Source organism: Galleria mellonella, unplaced genomic scaffold (assembly GCF_026898425.1).
Source record: "Galleria mellonella isolate WM207_F2 unplaced genomic scaffold, CSIRO_AGI_GalMel_v1 utg789, whole genome shotgun sequence".
NCBI lineage: Eukaryota > Metazoa > Arthropoda > Insecta > Lepidoptera > Pyralidae > Galleria > Galleria mellonella.
This window is the reverse complement of record NW_026442155.1, coordinates 811,267-837,920: the sequence shown is the minus strand read 5'-3', so window position 1 is coordinate 837,920 and position 26,654 is coordinate 811,267. Positions and strand designations below refer to the sequence as shown.

The 26,654-nt window shown below is 38.3% G+C and overlaps 1 protein-coding gene across 1 annotated transcript in view; it reads right to left on the bottom strand.

Moving 5' to 3' along the window:
• Positions 1-6,003: 6,003 nt before the first annotated feature.
• LOC113513730 (cholesterol transporter ABCA5-like) overlaps positions 6,004-26,654 on the bottom strand; it is a 69,592-nt gene continuing 48,941 nt past the window's right edge. The window contains 18 exon segments of the mRNA XM_052901708.1: positions 6,004-6,907; positions 7,157-7,323; positions 8,231-8,369; positions 9,267-9,348; positions 12,378-12,465; positions 14,064-14,155; positions 14,961-15,168; positions 16,002-16,162; positions 16,830-16,973; positions 16,975-17,064; positions 18,091-18,240; positions 20,069-20,237; positions 21,306-21,393; positions 21,841-22,060; positions 23,014-23,130; positions 23,752-23,938; positions 24,621-24,972; positions 25,829-25,985. Of these exon segments, the coding sequence (XP_052757668.1) occupies positions 6,798-6,907; positions 7,157-7,323; positions 8,231-8,369; positions 9,267-9,348; positions 12,378-12,465; positions 14,064-14,155; positions 14,961-15,168; positions 16,002-16,162; positions 16,830-16,973; positions 16,975-17,064; positions 18,091-18,240; positions 20,069-20,237; positions 21,306-21,393; positions 21,841-22,060; positions 23,014-23,130; positions 23,752-23,938; positions 24,621-24,972; positions 25,829-25,985 (2,721 nt within the window). The 3' untranslated portion in view covers positions 6,004-6,797.

The following is a 26,654-nucleotide window of genomic DNA, read 5'->3' as shown; positions in this document are numbered from 1 at the left end:
TAAATAACTAAAGTCAAGTTGAATTGATCGTTATATATATATATATATATATATTTTTTATACCACTAAGGTGGCAAACAAGCATACGGCCCACCTGATGGTAAGTGGTTACCGTAGCCTATGAACCTACAATACCAGAGCTATTACGCGTGCGTTGCCGACCCTGAAGAAACCTCTTTACCCCCCCTTTGAAGAATCCCACGCTGTAGTCTCTTGGGAAAACATCGGCAGAGAGCTCATTCCACAACCTGAGTGTTCGTGGGAGGAAACATCTCTGAAACCGCGCAGTACGCGACCATATTATTACATATTAAGGAATTATTTTGTCATAACTCTTGTAATGACTGTTGCACGTCAGTGATGTCAAAATGTGTGAAATCATTGTAATACTACCATATGACCTTATTGTACCACATTTTTATCAATAAAATTCATTCATTCATTCGAAGGACTAGTTTTCCTCCACGAACCACAAATCCATTGGTCTAAGTTGATTCCAATATAAACGGCCATAAATATGTAGAATGGTGATCATGCCATCATATTGTTGTTACATATTTACATAACACTGTTTACCCCAACGTATGTTTGCTGAAAAATGTCATCTATTATCATGACAAGCCGGAAAACTGCTGTAGTGTCTATCTGTGGTAAATACTTAACAGTTCCAGAGTAAACACTGTTTGACAGCTCTGAAATATAGAGTGAAATGCGTGATAGAAGGATGTTTACATATTTTTTTTGTGATTTTTTAATTTTAGTTTGTTTGTAAACACCAGAGGGAGACTTTGTACAAAAGTCGATTGCTTGTATATGTCAAGCATTCGACTTTTGTACAAAGTCACCCTCTGGTAAATAGGTTTGTTAAATATATTCGTTTAACTTGTCATAATTAATGACAAATGGATATATTTTTCTTCATTATACCGCTATAATTTCAAAAGGCGGTAACTCTTTTTAAACACAGAGAACAATTTAATGTAAATATCTTTAAAATCCCATGCATGATCAAATAAAGCCAAACACGTTTATTTTACAACAAATCCATAAAATAACTTTCATTAAACCTAAGTTCAATACCAAAGTAGAGCCTTCAAAATGCATGATACATACATACATTATACATGTAAACAATAATTGAAACATTCACCCGTACAATTGTCCCTAGGCATATAAGAAATAAAACGCATACGTAAAATACTTTATGGAGTACAAGGGGCTACTCACACTTATTCAGCTCTTGTCCATAGAAAACAACGATTTTGTATGGAGACGTTGGATGTACGCATCCATTCAGCTTTCCGCGTCTATTCTGCTTTCGCGGCAACCCAGCATACAATGAGAATAAATGTGTGTTTATCATGCGAATGCTATAGACAGCGTACAGCGCTGTTCCGCCGCATTCACCGTCGAACGCGGCGAAACAGCTCTTCACATGGATGTTTCGCGACTCCTTGTCGACAAGTTGCGACCTGTATTGTTTCTGCATTGATTTAATTTATTATTGCGTAATCATTACGTACGCAAGGATTAAAGAGTGCAGACGTATTTTATAGTAATAATAACTATTTTATTTTTACGAAATGCAGCATATTCAACGCCGTACGCGGTATACAAGCGTTTCAGCGGAGATAGCACGCTATGACGGCTTTTCTCATTCTTACGACGCCGTACGCGGCTGACAGAAGCAGAGCTGTATAAGTGTGAATAAAATCGTTCAGCGAAACGCGAACGGAGCTGAATAAGTTTGAGTAGTTCCTTAGATATAAAAATTTGCAAACGGCCACACCCGACACTCGACTCGAGCAGGTGACTGTAGCGACCACGCGACACGGGACAATCACCTCATATTTAACCTTTCTTTGCATAATGGTGGAAATTTCCATCATAACATTGAATGCCCAAAAATTATATAAAAGAACAAGTTCACTTTAAGTTGATCGTGTCTGGACACCTTTTTAATGTCCATTGCAGAAAAAAAAACATAGCTGTCAAATTTATTTTCTTAACCATTTTTCCTTAATTTTGAACATGAATTATATCACCAATAAAAAAAATCATGCAAAGAAGGGTTAAAACAATTTGCTTCTATATTTTTGAAAAGAAAAAACAATTTCATAAAATTAATATACCCAGCAATTAATAAATAACTTTGTCAATTTGTACTAATGTTTATTTTGACTGCTTCATCCTCATCCCACTAGCCTTATCCCAATTATTATTTGGGATCGACGTAATTTGGTTTTATCCATATTACCAAAGGATTTGGCTTACAGTTTTACAACCGGTCGTTTTGCAACCTGCTTGACGTCAACCCTCTTTTATTTTTACTGAATAAAACAAAAATATATAAAATTTGGCTCACAAATGGTGAACATGTCGTATCACATTTCAAAATGCATAAATAAATCGAGAATCCCTTTATAAAAATCAGTATAGTCTATGGACTGCTACACACTGTTTCTACTGTGAAGCAGTAGTGTTTGCGTGGCTGTGTTTCGATTTGAAGGGTGGGATATGGCGTGAATTTACTGGGTACGGAGGAATAACACCCGAGTCCTCAGGAATGGCAACGTATGGGGGGTATCATGGGCGAAACAGTATACTCTGTTATGTCCATGGTACTGCTCATGTCTATAGGCGACGGTTACCACTTTCCATCAGGTGCGCCGTCAGCTAGTTTGCCATTGTAAGTTGTACAAAAAAAAGAATACTCGGAAGCGACGTCTTTAACAAACAGTAGATTGCATGTCTACGAATATTAAGAATTATTTGCATGTTTTATTTTTTATAAACCTACTGTTTTGTCAAATTAACGGTATTGTTAACAAAAAGCCGCATGGTCCTGGCATAGAATAGGCCACCCTTTCTTTTCCCGCAGGTGTGGTAACTAAGGGAACTTAATGGTAGAGGGATGAGCATTAGCGTCCCTTTTAAAACATCTCTGAAAGCCTAACTGCGGTTGCTAACCCGTTTGCCAAAGGTGGTAACTGTTGACAAAACTCCCCTTATGGAGAAATATTATGAGAAAAGAGGGAATATTGAAAAAAAATAATAAACTGACTGCTTTTATATGTCGTATTTCCCTTTACCTCCCCCCCCCATAAATATTGTATATTAATTGCAATAGTGTAATTCGTCCCAAAGAGGGTTGACGTCAGGCAGGTGGCCGGTCGTAAAACTAAAAACCAAGTCTTTTTGTAATATGGATAAAATCATATTACGCCGAGCCCAAATGGTTGGGATAAGGGTAGGAAGATGAAGAGTGTAATTCGTCCCGTGCCCACCGTGGCAGCACCAGTCTGTTGATAATCGTTTACAGATACATTATATACTATACTTACATTACAACTACTATTTTAGACAAAATGTCAACAAGGTCGCGGTTTATACACATATTTTGATTTCTTAGATAAAATAGAAAAAAAAACAGCTACAAATTGTAATGCTTAATTAAAAAAATCAAAATTTAGGCGCTTTCACTGTGACATTGGGTGATATTCCATCATTTTGCGATTACGACCGAGAGTGGTAGACTCATCCGAACTGAACCGTTCGGTTGAGTCGCCACTTCTCAACATGTCATCTCCAACTGTTTACTAAAATAATATTATTTAAATATTTATACCTGCCGTTATGTTAAGTGTAGCGACTCAACCGCACGAGCGAGATCATGTGAGTCGAGTCAACCCATAAATCCTGTAGTTACAGAAGTTTTATGACTCATAATTTTTTTTTAAACCACAACGTGACTTCTATTATATATAATATCAAGTTAGTTCGAAATTTAAAATGATTGATAAATGAGTTTAAATTTCAAACTAATGTATATCCTTTGGAATTCGTTACTTCTATTATATATAATATCAAGTTAGTTCGAAATTTAAAATTATCGATTAATAAGTTTAAATTTCAAACTAATATATATCCTTTGGAATTCTCATCATACTTTAATTATTTCTTAAAGTCCACTTCAGTTCGTCATCACACATTCTAGAATTCTTAGATCGTCTATAAATTATTTCAAAGGAAAAATCAAGCGAAATCGCGTGGTGGCATTTGTCACGTAATAGCGTGACATATTTCAGAGTATTACTTTGATTGGAAAATGACGCTGAATGAGTGAATCGTTACAAGTCATTACTTATATAAAATCGCTGAACATCACGAACAAAGCAGCTGACTAGACGATAATCACATAATATTGTCAACGGAACAAAAATATTTGGTGTTATATCACTTTACACACGTGGGTCTCAACCGTAACATTGCTGTAGGCATATATATATATATATATATATATATATATATATATATATATATATATATATATATATATATATATATATATATATATATATATATATATATATATATATATATATATATATATATATATATATCATATTCAGTTGCTATATGTACATTTATGGAATGTTTGCCATATGTAATATTCATTATATTTTGTGATAATAACATATTTTTATCAATCAACGATAATCACTCTGTATTTCATAGCGATGTTTTATTTATACTCGTACAGTATGTTAGTTAACACAACCCATTCCTTGTAACTAGAGCTAGTGTTCATTAAAAAAAAATTGAAAAAAAAATTTTACTACAAAATAAATAAAAAAAAAAATTAATATTCTCCAATAAAAAAAAAAAAAAAAAAAAACAACCTGTGTCTGTATAAACGACGCTATATAGTACAAGATATATACATACATAATGCCGTTGATAAAGATATTGGTTGTAGGCATGTGTAATATGGATACCGATCCGATATCTATATATTGGGTTCCTCTGCACATTGATGGCCGTTAAAAGGTCATCATCCATTTCGATATCAGTCGGATATTTATTTTGAAAATATGTTTAAAGTCTGTTATCCAATATTATTTTTTTGATAACAGACCTTTAACATATTCGTTATTGGATCAGAATATAGATATTGTAACTATATATTAACTAATAACAAATAACTAATAGGTTGTTCTTTTTTTGAGTATTTTAATTTATTTTATTCTTTTGATATTTATACATGATACCTATCTAGATAAATGTTTCTAATGGAATAAATTTAAATAGTTAAAACTACTGTGTAGTTAATATAATATGTTTAAATTATGCAATATTTTAATATCATACTAATGCACATTTCAAACCATATTTATAAGTATAAACCTATTCATTATAGGAATATTCTTTATTTCTTCTAATGAAAATGATATTAATGATTTTATTCTTTTTGATAATATAAAAATATTTTATAGAAAGAAATAATATTTTTTTTTAAACCTTAGTAACTGGTATTAGGGGGGGGGGAAGGGATTGTTAGCAATGGATTTTGACAGCCCCATTGCTAGCAATATGCCTTATTAGGTCGACCTCCACGTGGTTCCCCCTGGAAACCATCGTGTACAATTCTTGTTGAATTCGTCACGATGGGCTAACTGACCTGCTTCATCCTCACCTGTCATCCTTCACTGGTGCCCCGCCGGTGTATACCGATAGCGCGGGTGGGGTTACCATTCCATTATCATCCATTAAAAAAAACTGGTATTAGGATTACTAACACCAGTTACAAATAGCGGGTTACGTTAAAAAACAATACTGCATACTGGTCACTCCTAGTCCATACATTTACATATGACAAACGTAACACATATCTCATTTGATGAGGCTATATTATAAAAAGTTGTGTAACGTACGTATCAAATTATAAAATGACACACTGTCAAACATCTAACGCGCTAATACACCTATATAATATTCTCTCGTCCACCGGAGCTATACAAAAAAGCTTACAAAATCAACCAAAACGCCTACTCAATATATAAATTTATATATATTATAATATATTAGAAGCAATTCAATATATTACAGGTTGGTATTACAAAGCACGAGAGTGTTATGCCACTATGCCACTGCACTTGGCACGCTTCCGGTCATTTAAACATTACATATATCATACCATTGTCACATATATATATATTATATATTTATTATTTGAAAATATTAATATTTAAAATATAAATCTATGTATTTTCAGCACATTAAAAATATTATAAACAGCCTTCTGATCGATAATTTAAAAGTATATATTTACTAGATGATTCCAATCTTTTTAAATTTACATTCTAAACACTCGAATGAATTATCACATTTTTTTTTTAAATTTTCATTCAAAATAATAATTTGCTTCTCTAATTCGTGTCGAAAATTTATCTAATTCAACGTATATAATCATTAATTACCTTGGACTTGGAAATTTTTGTATAAATTAATAAATTTATTTTCTAAACTATGCAAATATTAACCAGAAGTTGCCAAGTGTGGTGCCGATCAACGGAATAATTAAACATGTTGGTGTCAATGCATTTACAGTCGTGAACTTTAAGTTTAAACACTTTTCGATGCATCAAAGCAGATATCCTTAATAAGTTTACATATCCATGAAAAGTTATAAATAATGAATGAATTAATAAATAATTTAATTAATCCAATCTCGTCGATGAACTTGTAATTAAACATTTGGACTATGTTTAATTGAGATATTAATTTTAAACTAATTCAAAATTAATTTCGAAAATTTCAACTACCCACTATTATGAGAAACTTTATTTTTTTATTTAAATCATATTTCCAACGCCATAGAGTTCAAATTTAAACTTGACGACTGTAATTGCCACTTCACTAAGTTAATACGATAGAAATATTTTAAACGCTCGATATAAGAGCTATGTAATTTCTGTCACATTAATCTAGGCTTGTTTACATGAAGGTGGACACCGCTAGTGCTCCGGGTCTGCTTCAGCCGTCTCCGTCTGCGCGAACTTCAGGAACACCTGCTCAAGGGTTGTCTGGCTGAAACTGTACTCCACTATGTTCAGCTTCTCTTTTGCTGTTGAAAAGAATTACCATATTATAGGCGGTATTGATATCGTAGGGCTTTTATAGTTGTACTATGATAAGACAGTAAATTTTACTTGTATGCGGCAGTTACCACTTTCCATCAGGTGGGCCGTCAGCTTGTTTGCCATTCTAAGTTGTATATAAAAAAGGCCAGTTTTTTTTATAGTAAATCTACATCTGACCACACCATTATATCTTTTAAAAATAATATAATTAATAAGGCTATCTCGGTACTGACCATCCTCGATTTGCTGAAAGCACCTGGCCAGGCTGGAGACGGAGGACTGCGGCACGGAGAACACGAGCCGCTCGGCGAAGCTCTCCTCGAGCACGGCGGCCGGGAACAGCTGTGCCACCAGCGCGATCGCCGCCTCCGCGCCCGCGCCGCCGCCGCTCGACTCCGTCCTGTTCGTTATTCATACATTACCAGCCACTCGCTCCGACTTCATCATCATCGTTAACTGCCCACCCCCGAACTGGTTTGTGAGTAGTTGTTACGCTTGGCAGGTGGATTTTTTAATGGCTGATAATGAAATGGTAACCCCGCCTGCGCTATCGTTATACGTTGGCGAGGCACCAGTGCGGCGTGACAAGCGAGGACGAAAAGGCAGGTCAGTTAGCCCATCGTGACGAATCCATTAGAATAGAATTCGTTAGAATAAACTACGATAGTTTCCAGGGGGAACCGCGTGGAGGTCGACTTAATAGGGTAATTGATAGAAATTAGACCCACTACTACTAACAATCCCTTTCCCCCCCTGACAGGCGAGTTGGCAACCGCAGTAAGGGTATTGGTAATGTTTTAAGAAAGACGCTACTTCCTATCCCTCGACTATTAAGGTCCCAAAGGCGGGAAAGGAAGAGGTAATCTATACTATGCCGGGACCATACGGCAACTGGCATACGGCTCTGATTTAACAGTAGAACATTCTACACATAGTCCAACACAGACATTCTGATAATGAAATTATCTATAGGTCATTTTTTGAAATCAGTTACGTATTTTTTTTTTGTTTATCCACTAAATCCAAGAGATATCTTTCCTTTTTATTACACTATTAATTAAGATTTAAATATATGCATATAGTATGTTATGTATGTCTCTTATTGGGGTAGGCAGAGACAATATAACTGAATGCTCCAATTCACACAAGTTTCCTTCGTTTCCTTCATATTTATCAAATTCAACAAGTCCGCCAGTTACAAGCACTTATAACTGGTCCCCTTTCAGGGTTTCATGTAAGTTAATTGTTCGACATACATATTTTTTTTATTAAAATGTAATAATAAACAATGTAATATTAAGTCGAACCTGTGATGGTGTTGTCGAGGCGGAGGTGGTGTGCCGGCTACTAGCGGTGTGTGTATGCTCACGTCCACCGCTTCCGCCTCCGCTTCCGCTTCTGCTTCGCCCTCCGCCTCAGCACACACTGAGCCCTCGCCCGAACCACCTGAAGCATTACAAAAAATTACATCGTCAAGTTGGTTTACGTAGGTAACTGTTATTTCGAACTATATGATGTCTCATCATCATCGTCATATCAGGCTTTAACTGTCCACTGCTGAACATAAGCCTCCCTCTTGGCAGGTTTTGCCAGTAGTCCCAATGGTCCTGGGGGATGTGCTTATATACCGGCGCATCCCCCGAGTGGTAGGGTGAGCACGCCATTCACCCTATCTTGAGAGAGGAGACCTGCTCTTACCATCAAGGGGCGGGTCGCTGCCGTCGGAGATGTGGTGAGTGCGAAAGCGAACCCATGTCTCCGACATATGGCACCTCGAGGGTATATCGTCTGGTTTTTGGTGGGTACACCCCCACCTTACGAGAGATAAAGCATTTTCCAGACGTTAAAAAAAAAATGGTTTTGCCAGTAGTTGCCACGCTTGGCAGGCGGATTGACAACCGAATTCAGTACAAGAGAGATGCTGCTGCCCATGCTTCGCTCTCCCTTAGTCGCCTCTTCCGACACCCACGGGAAAGGAAGGAGTGGCCTATTATATGCCGGGACCACACGGCTGTCTTACTACAGATTTTTTTTTAAACTATTTTATCAACCATTAATGTCCCTCTACTGGGCATGGTTCACTTTATAAGAGGAGGATATTGCTTTTATTACGTTGGCTGGACGGCTTGGTATACAATTTCATTTAGAGACTTCATTATTGTGCAATATTTTTATGATACTCAGACAGGAGAACAAACTGACAGCCCACCTGATGGCAAGAAACTGTCGCTCATAGACATAAACATCACCATTGTCATCATAGAATATACTGTGATGCCCATGGTATCCTTCACGCGTTCCCTGTTGTTTTCGGAGTGGATTGAAAAACATTTGCATAAGTACCCTCGTCAGCTTCTCCCAGCGATGGCGAATTCTCAGCAGACCGAAGCGGCGACGGTGACATGGACAACTCGGGGTCCAGCATCTGAAAATTATTATAGTATGATAACTTAAATGGTTAATTCACTAACTTATTTATAATGTTGACAAAATTTAATAAAAATAGACACATTAAAATGTCTCAAAAGACTTAACCGCGGTTGCCAATCCGCCTGCCAAGCGTGGCAACTACTGGCAAAACCCCCCAATGGTAAACACTGCAAAGAAACGGCCCCCGGTTCTCGGTGGCTCCGCTATTCCTGGCGGGGATGCGGGTGGCTCGTGACCGTTCTTTATGGCAGTTTATGGGGGAGGTTTATGTCCATAATATAAATAATATAATAAATCCGAATAATGGCTGAAATGACGATGAGACGCGGTGTAATACAGATTTAGCTATAAGATTCATTAACTACATAATAATCTAATTAATTTATTACTCTGAGTGGGTAACGTGCCTGCTATTGGTAACCTAATGCAGAAATAGGACCCTTTTGTATATTGTTTTATGGACAATAAATGTTTTTTTTTTATTCTATTAGTTAAACGTTATGGTAAAAAAATTGGAAAAAGTATTTAGGAGATATTAGTTGACGATTACTTTAAAATTTATTATATAATAGAGACGCCCAGTTTTTTTTTTTTATTTATAATAATTTAAAAATATTCGCGAGTGAGACTTTAATAAAATAAAACTTTGGTGTCACTTGCCCCATGGGGCTACTGGGACGGAATAAAGTTGCCAACATGGGACAACACAATGGGGTAATGTGGGACAGAGAAAATAATTTGTAACTGAATTATAAAGGGGGAGGAGAGAAGGGATTGTCAGTAATGGGTATTAGCAATCCCGTTGATGGCAATATATCATGTCAGGTTGACCTCCATGCGGTTCCCCCTAGAAACCATCGTGGTTTATTCTTGTTAAATTCATCACGATGGGCTAAATGACCTGTTTTATCATCATCATCATCTATCATCCCTCACTGGTGCCCCGCCAACGTATACTGTAAATTCACTGCCATATCTCACCCTTCAAACCGAAACACAGCCATGCAAACAAAACTGCTTCACGGTTGAAACACGAATGGGACAGAGGTACCCAAGCAAACGACTTTTAGTACTATAGCCTGTACTTTACTGTAGCTTGTGAGTGCCTGAGACGATAAGGTCATTACGTGTAGAGACCCTATTTTTAAGTGACCATCGCCGCCCATGATCACCCGCAACACCAGAGGCATTGCAGGTGTGCTGCCGGTTTTTTAAAAAGAAATATGCTCTTTTCTTGAAGGTTATAGTTTTTTTTTATACAATTTAGAATGGCAAACAAGCTGACAGTCCACCTGATGGAAAGTGGTAACCGTCGCCTATAGACATGAGCAGTACCATGGACATAAGTGAGTATACTGTTTCGCCCATGATATCCCCCACGCGTTGCCATTCCTGAGGACTCAGGTGTTATTGCTCTGTACCCTGTAAATTCACGCCATATCCCACCCTTCAAACCGAAACACAGCCATACAAACACAACTGCTTCACAGTAGAAACACGAATGGGACAGAGGTACTCAAGCAATCGACTTTTGTACAAAGTTTCCCTCAGGTATGTGTATCCGTTCGGAAATACTACTGCTCGATGACTTATTATTTCAGCCCTGCTGATGATAAGCTAGATAAGGAATCACGCGGACACTTGACAATGTTAGCATCAGAAAAATAACTCTAAAAGAATAGGATCAAAACAAAAAAAAAAAAAAAAACAATTTCGTGTATAATATAGTATATGTCATATATGTGTAAGTATATTTGTTATTTACATATATTTATTCGTTTATATATGTAAATTTAGTATGTATGTATATCAATAATTACTAGTACCGCATTCGAGTATTCTGACACTTCCCTATGGTTGACTGGGAGAGAATGCTTTTAGCATTAAGTCCGCCATGTACACATATATGTAATAATGAATAAATAAATAAATAAATAAAACTAGTAAATTAATAAAATTTTAACTACTAGGGAATATTAGGTAACGGGTTTTGTAACTTGATCGGTGTGGAAATAGGCATGCTTAACGGGTAAGGGCACTGACCCCGGCACGGTGAAGGTACCTCAATTTAGGTACCCACCATAGATTTAATATATTCAACAATGTAAAATGTTATTGTGTCATAATTTAACTTTAATACATATACAGATGTCTAAAAATTGTATGTACACTCTACACTAATATTATAAAGAGGAAAGATTTGTATTTTTGTATGTATGTATGTTCGTAATGAATAAACTCAAAAACTACTTTGCCGATTTAAAAAATTCTTCAAAAAATTCACCATTATAAAGCTACATTCACCCCGAGTAACATGAGCTATATTTATTGCTAGAAAAGATTAGGGATCCTTACTAAAAATTTAGTAACGTAACTCGAGGTGTAAAAAAAACGCTATAAAATATCTTTTGTCGCGTGCGCTGTGGAAACTATTGGTGATATAACAAAAGATATGTTCTACAATATCGAAGAAAATATCAATAACTACAAAAAACTTCGCGATACTATATGTCCAACTATTATCGTTATGTCACAATAACCACTTTTTAAAATGTTGTAAAAATGTCCACCCGTGCGAAGCCGGAACGGGCCGTTACTACTTTATAAAGGTTTTTTAAAGAATTTCAATTTGAATTTTACCCAATTAATGGATTCATATATTTACTTAGAGAGAATTATTAAGGATTGTGTCCCACGAAAACAATCTACTTCAATTGTGGTAAATTACTGAACCGATATTGATAAAATGCCTGTATAAACTATACGTACGTCTGCTGAAGCCCTTAATGGGTAGGGAGGAAAAGGATTCAATGGAGTATTGCTAGCAATATAGATCTCCACGAAACAATCGTGAACAATTCTTGTTGAATTCGTCACGATAGGCTAACTGACTTGCTTCATACTCACCTATCATCCTTCACTGGTGCCCCGCCGGTGTATACCGATAGCGCGGGTGGGGTTACCATTCCATTATCACCCATAAAAAAACCCTTAATGTGATTTGCTTGAATGCAATACACTTACCGACTTCTGATTGTTCTGACCTATCTTCATCTCCAACGTGTACCCTGCGCCGTACAGATTCTTCAGGTGTTGCGTTGACCCGATACATCTGGAAGGGGGGCAAGGAATTGTTAAAAATGGGATCTCGCGTTTCCATTATTAGCCATATAGGTTATATTAGCGTTCAAGTCGACCTTTCCGTCGCTCTTGAAACCACCATCATTTTTTTTTATTCAATTACAATGGCAAAAAAGAAAACGGCCCACCTGATGGAAAGTGGTAACCGTCACCTGTAGACACGAGCAATACCATGGACATAACAGAGTATACTGTTTCGCCCATGATACCCCCCATGCGTTGCCATTCCTGAGGACTCAGGTGTGGTATTCCTCTGTACCCAGTAAATTCACGCCATATCCCACCATTCAAACTGAAACACAGTCATGCAAACACAACTGCTTTGCGGTAGAAACTATAAATATAAATAAAATATAGATATTAGGTTATACTAAAATGTACAGAGGCGGCGTTAAACTTCATTTGACTGATGAAATCGGGTCAGATGATCTCACGTAATGAATTCACAAAGGGACTGGCTGAAGACCAGCGCTGTGCAGCTGTACACACTGCACTGGGACACTCGCAGCATCAGCTGAGCCAGTTCCTTTTGCCTAATATGAGACTTATATATGTACTTTCTGTATTTTCACTTGTTGTCTTTTAGTGACCAAAAATTCTACTGAGAAACAGTTGCGTTTGCATGGCTGTGTTTCGGTTACCACTTTCTATCAGGTGGGCCGTCAGCTTGTTTGCCATTCTAAGTTGTATAAAAAAATAATATTATAAATGAATGTACAAAAACATATAAATAAATAAATAAACTATCACATTACATCTTCCTAGTACCCTATCAGAATAAACTAACAGTGCAGGTAAAATTACCATTTTTATTAAATAAATTAATGACATTTTATACTGTCGAGGATTTTCCAAGACTACAGCATGGGGTTCTTAAAAAAAGGGCTAAAGATGTTTCTTCAGGGTCGGCAATGTACGCGTAATACCTCAGTATTGTAGGCGTTCATATGCTACGGTAACTGCTTACCATCAGGCGGGCCGTATGCTTGTTTGTCACCTCAGATTACGACTAACTATATGGGATTTAAGTCATGACTAGTTGCCATGACTCAAATTTTATACGATTGACAACAATTTACTATCTATTTCACTAGTAACATTAGATTTAACCGTTTTTTACTTAAGCCTCACACTTTCCACCAATCTTTCACTTATTTTTATCGATGGTGTAATAATCCTTACTAATATTATAAATGTGTAAATTTGTTTGTTTGTTAACTCTTGGCATCTACTTGTATGTATGTCTACATACATGCACAATGTGTATTTTATGAAATTGCTGTATTTGTCGTTTCTGATAAATATTTTGGTTTTGATAAACATACAAAAGTTCATAACATTCTCATCGAGCATTTATACAGTCATTATTTAAAAATTTAACATAAATTTTTAAAATAAAAATAATATCACTGTTGATGTCCTAACTCAATTTCGCGGCATGCAATTTGGAACACACATAGTTTTTAGAACAAAAAAAGAGCATAGGGTAACTTTTATCCCGGTCAATCAACATATTATATTGGTTACGCAGGCGAAGTCACAGTTAAAAACTAGTCATTAGTATCTCACCTTAAACTGCCTTTCACCATAATTCCAACTCTTGAACATAAAGCATCAGCCTCTTCCATGGAATGTGTTGTCAGGATAGCACCTTTTTTGCCCTGGGCAAATACAATAAATCCATACTAATAATATACAAACAAAATATATGATCACTGTATGGTCCCGGCATAGAATGGGCCACCCCTTTACCCGTCTTAAGAAGTGGCTAAGGGAATTTAATGATCGAACGATGGGCAGTAGCATTCCTCTTAAAACAAAGCCTAACTACGGGTGCCAATTGTATCCCGGACACAATAATATCCAAACGCCCATAGTACCTACTCCTGATGCGTTACCATTCCTGAGGTCTAACATCTCCTGAACCCTCAATTTCATTGCATACCTCTCCACTCTTGCTTTCTTATTCTTGATTATTCTATATGTTATGCTTGTAACTTCACTGCAATATTCACTCTTTAAATGGAATACAATCGTGCAAGCACAGAGTCTTGGTGGTAGAAACACGAGTGGGATAGAGGTATGCAGACGAGAGAGCTTATTATAAGATTCATTATCATCATCATTATTTCATTCCTTATCCGTCCACTGTTGAACATAGGCCTCCCCCATAGACTGCCATAAGGAACGGTCCAGAACCACCAGCATTCACTGACTCTCTGCAATGTATTCGATATCGTCACTCCATCTAGTGGGGAATCATCCTAGACTGTAAGATTAGCTTTACTAAATGGAGATGTACAAAAATGTTGTTATTGTACATATTTTATATTGGACATGACAAAAATCTAATATAATAGAAGATTTATCCCAAGGAAGGATCTTTGATAAATAACCAACTAGTAGCTGAAAGGAATCCTTAGAATGTTGAAAGGTTCAACATTGTACAGTCGAAAAGGAACCGACCTGGAAGCTGGCCAGGATGGTGTCCCACAGGAACCTCTTGCTCCTCGGGTCCATGCCGGTGGAGGGCTCGTCCAGCAGCACCACCTTGGGGTTGCCCACCATTGCCAGCGCGAACGACAGCTTCCGCTTGGTCCCGCCCGAGCACTCGTCTGCGTGCTTGCCGGCGTGCTCCATTATTTGCAGCCCGTTCAGATACGCGTCCACTATTCTGGTGGTTGGATATTTTTTTTTAACTTGACTAAAAAGGAAAATATCTAATGTTTTTGGGTTAATTGATTATATTGGTATAGAGCAAGCGGGGTTACCGTCAAGTGATATACGCTAGTAGGACACCAGTGATGGCGAGGATGGCAACATGTTAGCTCATTGTAAAAGATTCTGCATAGAAATCAACTTGACAGAGTAGATTATATAATATATAATATGGTCTTTTTATTAAGGGACCTATGATTCCCTTTGCTTTGAAGTCGTAATGTGCTTTGCTTACGGAATACGCATAGGCATTAAAGTTTGCTATTCGATATGGTTTAGATTTGTTTACCTAATTATGTTATGTAAATATCAAAAGAAATAAAAAATGAAACGTAAGAAGGAAGCTGTTAGAAAATATATGGAGTGAGGGGTGGCAGTTTTTCAACTCTGATCGAAGACTTAGAGGCGCAGATTAAGAATAAGGTGGAAGCATGTAAAGATACACTCTGATGTTTCTGAATACGACGTCGAGGTTATTATGAAAGCAAACCGGAAAAGCTGATCCCATTAACATATGGGATGCATAGCTAGGAGGAAAGAGAGAAAGAGAGAGAGAGAGTATCCGGATATCTATAGTTACATGACGCAAGTAATATACGGCGGCTACAAGAAGTAAAATATTGTGAAATTTATTGTTGGGATTTATTGTAATTGCTCCGAACACTTGTCGACTTGTTGACATTTACACTGCTAAATGGAGTAGAAAGACGTGAGATAGAAGTAGACTAAGCACAACACTTTGTGTTTAGTCTCCTTCTGGTGATAATTAGTTAAGAGCTGCAGCCTCACCTGGGTGTGTCACTCTTGCTGACGCCCCGGATGGCTGCGTAGCACTCGATGTGCTCCCGAATGGTGACGTTCTTCCAGAGCGCGTCGTGCTGCGGACAGTAGCCCAGCATTTGGAATGCAGACGTCTGCGCCTCGTCCACGTTCTGTCCGCCCAGCATCACCTGCAGGAGGAAGTAGAGTGATACTCCTATAATTAGATAAATTTTCCTTCACAGCAGGATTTTTTTTATACAACTTAGAATGGCAAACAAGCTGAAGGCCCATCTGATGGAAAGTGGTAACCGTCGCCTATAGACATGAGCAGTACCATGGACATAACAGAGTATACTGTTTCGCCCATGATACCCTCCATGCGTTGCCATTCCTGAGGACTCAGGTGTTAGTATTATTATATTAGTGCATGACTGTGTTTCGGTTTGAAGGGCGTGATATGGCGTGAATTTACTGGGTACAGAGGAATAACACCTGAGTCCTCAGGAATGGCAACGCATGGGGGTATCATGGGCGAAGAATATATCTTTTTAGATAACCTAATATATTGCTAATAACCTATTGCAAGCATATACTTCTTATGACTAATCTCCATGGGCCTTCTCTGGTGACCATCGTGGATTCTTAGTGAAATTGTCATACTCTGTTATGTCCATGGTACTGCTCATGTCTATAAGCGACGGTTACCACTTTCCATCAGGTGGGCCGTCAGCTTGTTTGCCATTCTAAGTAGTATAAAAAAAAGGTCCGATACCCAGGTGGATATTCTGGATCGTGCTCCTCCCTGGTGCCTCGTAACCCTTATAATGATTAGTGTGGTGAGGAGTGCAGACTCACAGCGCCGCAGGTGGGCCGCTCCTCGGCGGTGATGATCTTCATGGTGGTGGTCTTGCCGGCGCCGTTGTGTCCGAGCAGGCCGAACACCTCGCCGCCGTGCACGGCCAGGCTGAGCCGCGCCAGCCCCGCGCGCCGCCCGCCCGCCGCGCCGCCCGCCGCCGCAGCCGCCCGCGCCGCCGCCGCCGCAGCACCCGCTCGTGCCGGTGCCGCGCACCTTGTACTCCTTGCGGAGGTTCTGTTCCAAATTTACAGTGATAACGTAACACTTACGACTGTATTTATGGTACTTACTCAGTGATTACGAAGTATTGAAATATCTTGCTACAGAGAATCGTCGGACAATGACGCAGAAGGAAAGAAAGATGCTTGAGGCATTCGAAATGTGGATGGACATGGAGGAGAATGGAAAGGATAAGCTGGACAGAAAAACTAACGAACGAGGAAGTCCTAAAAAGAGTGAACGAGAAGAGAACATTGGTTGAAATAATAAAGAATAGAAGAGGCAAAATGCTGGGCCACCTTATACAACATGACGATTTTTTTAAGAGCATAATAGAAGAAAAGATAGAGGGCAAAAGAGGAAGAGGAAGACCGAGGATTAACTACATGGGACAGATAAAGGAAACACTAGGCGTCATGTCGTATAGGGAGATAAAGGATATGGTCTGGGATAGAGCTGGCTGGAGGAAGATGCATGAATTAGTTGCACCGACAAGAGGAAACTCTTAAATAAAAAGAAGAAGAGAATATTAGCTATTAACTGTCCACTGCTGAACATCAGCTTCCTCCATAAGGGAGGTTTTCCAGAAGTCGTCACGCTTGGTAGGTGGATTAACAACCACAGTTAGGTCTTGGTGATGTTTTAATACGGGACGTTGCTATCCATCCTTCGATTATTATGCTTCCTTAGTCGCTTCTTACGACACCCATGGGAAAGGAAGGTGTGGTTTATTCTATGCCGGAACTACACAGCAATAGAGAGTACAGGCTACAAAATGCCTAATATAAGGTTTTTATGACAATAGATTGTTAGCAACGAAGTTTGACAGCTGCATTGCTGGCAATATGCCCTATTAGGTCGACCTCAACGTGGTTCCCCCTGGAAACCATCGTGAACAATTCTTGTTGAACTCGTCACGATGGGCTAACTGACCTGCTTCACTCTCACCTATCATCCCTCACTGGTGCCCCGCCGGTGTATACCGATAGCGCGGGTGGGGTTAACGTTTCATTATCACTAATTATAAAAAAAAAAACTCACATGCACGACGAGAACGGGCGCGTTCTGCGACGGCTGATTCAGTATGTTGGCGACGCGGCGCCGTTCACGTCTCACGTCCTCGTCTTCTCCCACTTCTCCGCCGGCGTCTGCTTCGAGATCGTTTTTGCTCTCTGATGCTTTACGACCACGCTGTGATAATAATAATAATAATTTTATTTGCTACGATTTTGGGTATAAAATATTTGGTCTTATAAAAAAAACCATTTGGACGAGTAGCGGTCCTCCACCGTGCGTTTTTTAAGGCACTTTCTCCTACGCACAACCACTCTTTGGAATCAACTTCCAGCAGTAGTATTTCCGAACCGATACGACAACATAACCTTCAAGAAAAGAGCATATTCCCTTTTAAAAGGTCGGCAGCACACCTGCAATGTCGTTGGTGTTGTGGGTGATCATGGGCGGCGGTAGTCACTTACCATCAGGTGAGCCGCATGCTCGTTTGCCCCCTGTGTTCTAAAAACAAACCCTAACAAAATCTACTTGGGTCAAGCGTGCAAATATTGAAAAAATTGAATTACAATAACTTCATTTTAAAAAATTTTGCAGCATTTAAACATTACGAAATTATATAATAATAACATAATATTAATTAAAATATAAAAAGGAATGTTATACAATTTATTTTATTCAGTCAATTAGTTTAAATAGTCAAAATAAATAATATAACAATTGGATATCAGATAGTCAACAATAAAAATGAGATGTACTAATAGACGTGAATATAAATTTAGGTGGATAGATAAACGCTTTATTGTTCCGTTCAAAAGATACCTATAAAGTTTAGCAGAATCAGAAATTACAAGATCATGCAGTGAAAATAATGGGCAGTCTCGTTTCTAGAAACGATCTCTATCAGCCAAGATGTGCTGTTTAGCATTATATATATCATCCAACTTTTGTATCTGTGATGTATGTGGATAGGGGTGAAACGGATTGTTAGTAATGGAGACTGAGAATCCCATTGCTAGCAATATACCCAACCAGGTCGATCTCCTCGCGGTTACACCTGGAAACTATCATGGTTAATTCCTGATGAATTCATCATAATGGGCTAACTGGCCTGTTTTCATTCTCATCTATCACCCTTCACTGGTGCTCCGCCAGCGTATCCCGTTAGCGCAGGCGGGGTAACCATACCATTTTCACTCATCAAAAAAAAAGATGTATGTGGGTATACCTAGATTTTTATAATAATTATATTTGGCGGGTAACCGTTTTTGTTTACAAATAGAAGTGATCCGATCTAAGTGCGTTTTATTTCTCTCCGTCATATTAATACGTAGAGGCGGTAAAAACCTATCAAACAGTAAAGTGTCATATACTATTCTTGGTCAATGAATTTTTAAATAAATAAATTCTGTTGTTAAAATAATCGTAAGTCCACATTATATTTTAATGTTCTAACCACCGGTTTAATTTACGTGTAATTAGATCGAGAAAGCTCGACTAAATTCGGGACCAATTCTTGATCTTTAATCATGAGCCTGCTGAGTTCGGAATTCGAAGAGACCCGAGCGCCGTTTATTTTATCTGTGACGGTGCCGCAATTGCCTAAATTTCGCGTTTAGCGAGCCAGGTGCGTAGTCAGGCTCGCGCTCGCGTAACAGCTGCTTGTGATTACGGATCACGAATTGATCTCAAAACTAGTTGCGCTTTCTCATTCTAATTACACGTAACTTAAACTGGTAGTTAAATAGATAGATACTCTTTATTGGTTCCTCCAAAAGATTGCAGTAGTAAACTTAATATGGATACAAACAATTACAAGAAATGATCACACTAAGAAAGCAATGGGCGGCCTTATCGCTAAAAGCGATCTCTTGCAGGCAATTTTTCGATGGAGAGGAGTAATTATAAACAGTTTGGGACATTAAAATCAATTGTGGTTACAAAGAATATCTCTTGAAAGCTGTAACGAAACGTGTTCAAGGCGGGGAGTATGGTTGCGAGTACCGACCGAGCATATCCGGCCGCCGGACTTGAGGCGGTCGGCGGCGAGCAGCGCGGCGCCGCAGAGCGGCACGTGCAGTAGCATGGCCGCCACCAGCACGCACACCTCCGCCGTCAGGTACTGCGCCAGCGCCGGCTGCGGGCACAGCCCGCGCAGGTTGCACGTCAGGTACACCCTGCGCCACGACGGCACAAAACAAGTGCACGATTAACAAGTTTAGCATTTCACACTAATATTATCGTTACGTTGTTATTATTTCAGCCGTTAACTGTCCACTGCTGAACATAAGTCTTCTCCATAAGGGGAATTTTGCCAGTAGTTGCTACGCTTGGCAGGCGGGTTGGCAACCGCAGTTACGCTTTTAGAGATATAAGGATGGAATACTTTCTAACTCAAAACCACTATCACTACAAACAAACAAAGTCGCTGTCGCTGTCTGTCCGTCCTTATGTATGCTTAGATATTTAAAACTACGCAACGGATGTTGAAGCGGTTTTCTTTTTAATAGATAGAGTGTGTCAAGAGGCAGGTTTATATGTATAATACATGTATAATATAGTAAAGAAACACTGATAATTTTAGAAGTTTCTAATGTGAAGTCAATGTCAATAAGTTACTAGCTAAAAACTAGCCGTTGTGATTTGTTAGGTAATTTAAAGCTGTCCTTAGAGTTATCGACAACGCCATGTGTTTCCGCATAGATGCCAAGCGTAACAGTTGTTAATTTTGAATGGGCATCTAGAAAAGAGGTAGTACAACTGGTAAGAGTGCTGGTCCCTGCATATCGTACCAAATGCGGGTTAAAATCCCATCCGCTTTTTAACTTTTCTGAATTTATTTTTATATATTTATTATTAGAACCACGTGTGTTGGTCCACTTCAACCACATGTTGAGCACGGACCTCGTTGGTGAATGTTGCAACATACGCACGCACGCGCACGCGCACACACACACATACAGGTGCGTGAGCGCGCACATACACGCACACGTTCTATCCCGAGAGCACTGTAATACGCATTTATTGATTTTTTCTTCTCTTAAGTATTTTATTACTACAGCAGTAAGAGTATTTAGTTATTTTTTTTTATTATTTTTAACCCCTGTATGGGTGCTATCATTGTAGGTGTTTGTACAAGGTCAATTTTCTTAATTTCTTTCAATCCAATTTTTTTTTTTATACAATTTTATATTGTCAAATCAAAATCTTATAATAATAAAGTATATAATAATATATCTACGTACCTATCAACATAGTATATGATGGCGTATGGTATATACATGACATCCAGAAAACTGAACACTAAGTGAAGATAGAACGCTATGTCACTGCCTGAAACAGAAACAAAAAAAAACATAAGATAACGTTCTGATTGAAGAACGTTATCTTATGTTCTGATGAAAGATTATGTTCTGAAGAACTTTTTGATATAATGCCCATAGTCAACTTTTACAATCGTACCGCTCGTTATCGGTAGGGAATCCATCACATCTTAGAACCAGGATGGTCGCGCACAGTAACGATTCACAGAAGATTCCTCCCGCGACCAATTACATTGTGGAATGTCTTTTCTGCCGAGGCTTTACCTAGAGACTACAGCATGGCAGACGGGTTGGCAATCGCAGACAGGCTTTGGTAATAAGAAGGAGATTAATTGAAACGCTACTTCCCATCTCTCAATCATTAAATTGCCTTTGTCGCCTTTTACGACACCCACGGGAAAGAAAGGGGTGGCCCATTCTAAGTCGGGACCACACGGCATGTACTTGAATAACTCACCCCATTTAAACGTGTCCAGCACAGCGACCAATATGAACGGTATGACCCCAACCCACGTGGTAATGTTCGGCATGATGCTTTGTGCGGAGTCCATTTTGTCAAACACGTACGAGAGACACGTGTTGAACAAAATGGCGGACGGGCTGTATAATAGCAGTAAGCCGGTGAGCATTGTGATGGCCGAACCGTTTGTCAGACTAGGAATGTCGTTGAGGATCACCTGAAAGGATAATGAGAATGTTATACACACAATTAGGTCGAACTCGTATATGCTGAAACTCTTCGATAGCATCTAATCAAAAAATTAAACATTCCACAGAAAATGCAAAATCTTAACGTTTATATGTATGTCGTAATCGGAATATAATAAATAAATCGACATGCATTGTAAACGGTTCAAATTCTAAATTAACTAGATTAAGCATTGAATATGGAACTTCAGAGGGAGAACCAGAGGAAGACTTTGTACAAAAGTCGATTGCTCGTCTTATTAAGACCTTTCATATTGATTTTTCTCAAATATCTCCCTATATACAGACATCGTCTAATTACAATTTTATTATATTATAAAGATAAGGTACCAGAGGGAGTCTCTTTACAAAAGTCGTTTGCTTGGCCACCTCTGTCCCATTCGTGTGTCTACCGTGAAGCAGTTGGGTTTGCAGTGCTGTGTTTCAGTTTGAAGGGTGGGATTTGGCAGTGAATTTACAGAGTATAGAGGAATAACACCTGAGTCCTCAGGAATAGTAACGTGTGGGAGGTATCATAGGCGAAACAGTATTCTCTGTTATGTCCATGGTACTGCTTATGTCTATAGGCGACGGTTATCACTTTCCATCAGGTGTGCCGTCAGCTAGTTTACCATTCTAAGTTGCATAGAAAAAAACTTCATTTATGTAAAGATACGTATCTGCCATGGCATAACTGTGGAGGTCTTCCAAATGCTATTTATTTTATTATTAAAGCAGAAACAAAACCACGCTTTTTCAAGTATCTATTTGTAATTATTAAAACTTGAAGTACTTATTTGCTATCACTGAAGTCTTAAACTTCAAGATGTACATTTATGTACTTATTTGTTATTACTTGAGTCCATTTTTTCTAATAACTATTTTTCATTATTTAATCCTGTTTTTGAAAGTACTATATTATCAAGTTACGAATAACACTCACCAGTACGAGCACTCCAGCGCTAGTGATGATCATGATGAAAATAAGTACCACGAAGTACGTGAGAAAGTACATACTCATTGAAAGGCCATTCACTCGCAACTGGTTTTTAGCCTTTATCTGAAATTTTATAAATATGATAAAATTACCAGGACTTATAACACATTACCATCTAGTCACGAATAAAGCACCTAATGTACTATAAGTACTAAACAAGATAGGTAATCATACTTAAATATATCTTTGTTAATATACGCATATACATGTATATACTGTGGTATGATTCAGCTCAGCCTTTTTATATAGTTTACAAACTGTTATTTCTGCAATAGAACAGCAAGTAGCAATGCGTGAATTTCAATCTGAAGGGCCAACATAGAAGCCACTACAAGACTTTTTGTTTGTAATGGATAAACTCAAACGATACTCAACCGATTTTGAAAATTCTATCACCTATAGAAGTTTACATTATTAGCGAGCGATATAGGTTGTATTTTATCAAAAAACCGTGCCAAGTCAGGTAGATCGCCAGTGATGACGATGTGTCCTGACCTTTTTCAGTCACGGTGAAATATATTGTTTCTGGTGGGTGAGCTTTTACTTCGTTTCTCTTTGTATCCAGTTGAGAAAGACATGACATTGCTAAATTCATTTTTGATTTTGTCAGAGCTCTCCATTGTAGCCGATCCTTAGCTCGTAGCTCCCATATACAAGTCGCTAGTGTAACATAAAGGTACCAACCTCCCGATCGTACACGATGTCGACGGCGAGCGTGACCGGCACAAGGGCAAAGATCATGCCCATGAATATCGCGCACACCACGTTACCCACGTTGAATTCCTCCTGCTGCTCCGTCTGCTGGAACGGGTGCGTCAGCACCTCGATCGGCTTAAAGCTCTCCAGGAGACCCGACGTTGACATTAATACCCTGCAAATTTGAGTCTTTTGTTATAATACTGTGATGGCAAACAAAGATACAGTCACTTGATGGTAAGGTAGTCCATTAACGATGGTTGCAATGGCTCAGGCAATACCTGCTCGTTATCGACCCTAAAGAAACATCTCTGCATTTGTTTTGACGAACCATATACTGTTATTATTTTGGTCGTTAACTGTCCATTGCTGAATATAAGCCTCCCCCATAAGGGGAGTTTTGCCAGTATTTGCCATGCTTGGCAGGCAGGTTGGCAATCGCAGTTAGGCTTTGGTGACGTTTTAAGAGAGATGCTGCCGCCCATCCCTCGATCTCCCTTAGTAGCTTTTTACGACACCCACATGAAAGGAAGAGATGGCCTATTCTATGCCAAGGCGGTATACTGTTAGCTGCAGTAATATCAGACATTTTCTAATATTATAATTCATACATTTTCTTCTACTCAGCTTTATCCCATGCCATATCTTTGATCTCCCTATACGACATGACATCTAATGTTTTCTTTATCTGTCCCATGTAGTTATTCCTCGGTCTTCTCCTTCCTCTTTTGCTCTCTATTTTTCCTTCTAATATGCTCTATAAAATTATCATGTCGTATAAAGTGGCCTAGTATTTTGCTTTCTCTATTTTCTACTTTTAATAATTAATTATAAACATTAACAACACTCATACGTACCTATAAATACTATTGTCCAATAAATTGATGATGATAGGCAAACTGTGCGTATATGTGCTATTATAGTAGGCCATAATTTTCCCATATGGGATGAGACTATCTTTCAAACTAAACGCTCCAAAATTCTCCATGTCCAGCAAACTAGCGAAGCTCCCATTAAAATCTACAATAGGGTGTGCCCCAAGGAGCTCTAATGAGGCCCGCAAATCTGATATTTCTTTGTAATTGTTTTGCTCGCTATGTATTGCGATTGGGGTTTTGTTGAAATAGGCGTCGGGACTGAGAGTGAGGGGCTGCATTCGAAAAAATACTATTTGCCGTGACTTCATATAAAGGCCGAGGGCGCATGAAACTGTAAAAAAAATATATATTGTAAAATTAGTAGAATGAAACAAGAGAAAAAAAAGATTTATTTTACCAACAAGTATAACCTTTTTAAAATAAACGTGGTAACAGACTTAGATTATACAGATAGAGTGTCTCCAAACAAATGCTCGAGAAGAACGGGTCAACTTTTTCATACAATTTTGTGTGTTAAATTGTTATGAAAGATTCTTTTATAACTTCTATATTTATTTTGTCCTATAATTTTAGCATCTTTTTAATGCGTAAACACTCATTTTGTTTATTAAATAACTAAATATAGATACGTCAAGATACATCGTGTGCGTAAGTACATAGAACACTGATAAAAACAAACGAGTCGGCTAATTTGACAATTAGTTGACAAAAAGTAGATCCATTTTTGAGACTCGATACCCTATCTACATAATCTAAGGCAACAGGTTACGTAAAATTAAAAGCCAAACAATATAAATTGTTAATGCAAGTATCCATTAAAAAGTTTCTTCATCAAGACAAATTCTAAATTTCCACGACTCATTAGCCATTGACCAGATCGTGAACAGAATCATTGAAATGTCCTTTATGAAGTTTATCAATGATTTTCTTTTTTATTGTTAAGTATATGTATGTGTATGTGTGTGTGTGTGTGTGTGTGTATGTATATACTATTATATATATTTTTATGTTCATCAATATCATATATAATATCAAATAATCATCTGCTCTCGATTATTTGGTTCAGTTTATTGTGGAAACTTCACTGATTTGTGTTATGGTTATGTATACTATTTTATATGTTTTAGATATTGTATGTTTCCCTTTCAAAGTAAAATAAAATAAAATAAAAATAAAAAATTACTTACTGATAGGTAGGAAGATCATCACGTACAACTTGTATGGGTCTCGTATCATCCTCACCGTTCGGATGTACACGAGGGCGCAGAAGGTTCGCCAGCAGGACGGGTTGGTTTTCACCGTCTCGCCCAGGGTGTCTACTGACACTGGCGCTTCGGGAGTCACCTGGCAATGGACACAATTCTGAAGCTTAAGTTACATGCTAGATGGTTTTATTCGACGAATGTTTTTATGCAATTTGAAAGGGCAAGTAATGCGTTTTAAGAGGAACACTGCTGTCTATCCCTCGACTGGTAAATTCCCTTAGTCGCCTCTTACGATATTCATGGGAAAGGAAGGGGTAGCTTATTTTATACCGGGGGTGTGGCCCCGGTACGGCTGTATAAGGGAAAAGGTACGCAGACGATTTTTGTACGAAGTCTTCCTCTGGTATCTTTATTAAGCAACCTTGGAATGGAGATGAGTTTAATTAAATTATTCCTTTTTAAAAGGCCGGCAGCACACCTGCAATGCCTTTGGTGTTGCGGGTGGTCATGGGCGGCGGTAGTCACTTACCATCAGGTGACCCGTATGCTTCTTTTTTTTATACAACTTAGAATGGCAAATAAGCTGACGGCCCACCTGATGGAAAGTAGTAACCGTCGCCTACAGACATAAACAGTACCATGGACATAACAGAGTATACTGTTTCGCCCATGATACCCCCCATGCGTTGCTATTCCTGAGGACTTAGGTATTATTCCTCCGTACCCAGTAAATTCACGCCATATCCCACCCACCCTTCAAACCGAAACACAGCCATGCAAACACAACTGCTTCACGGTTGAAACACGA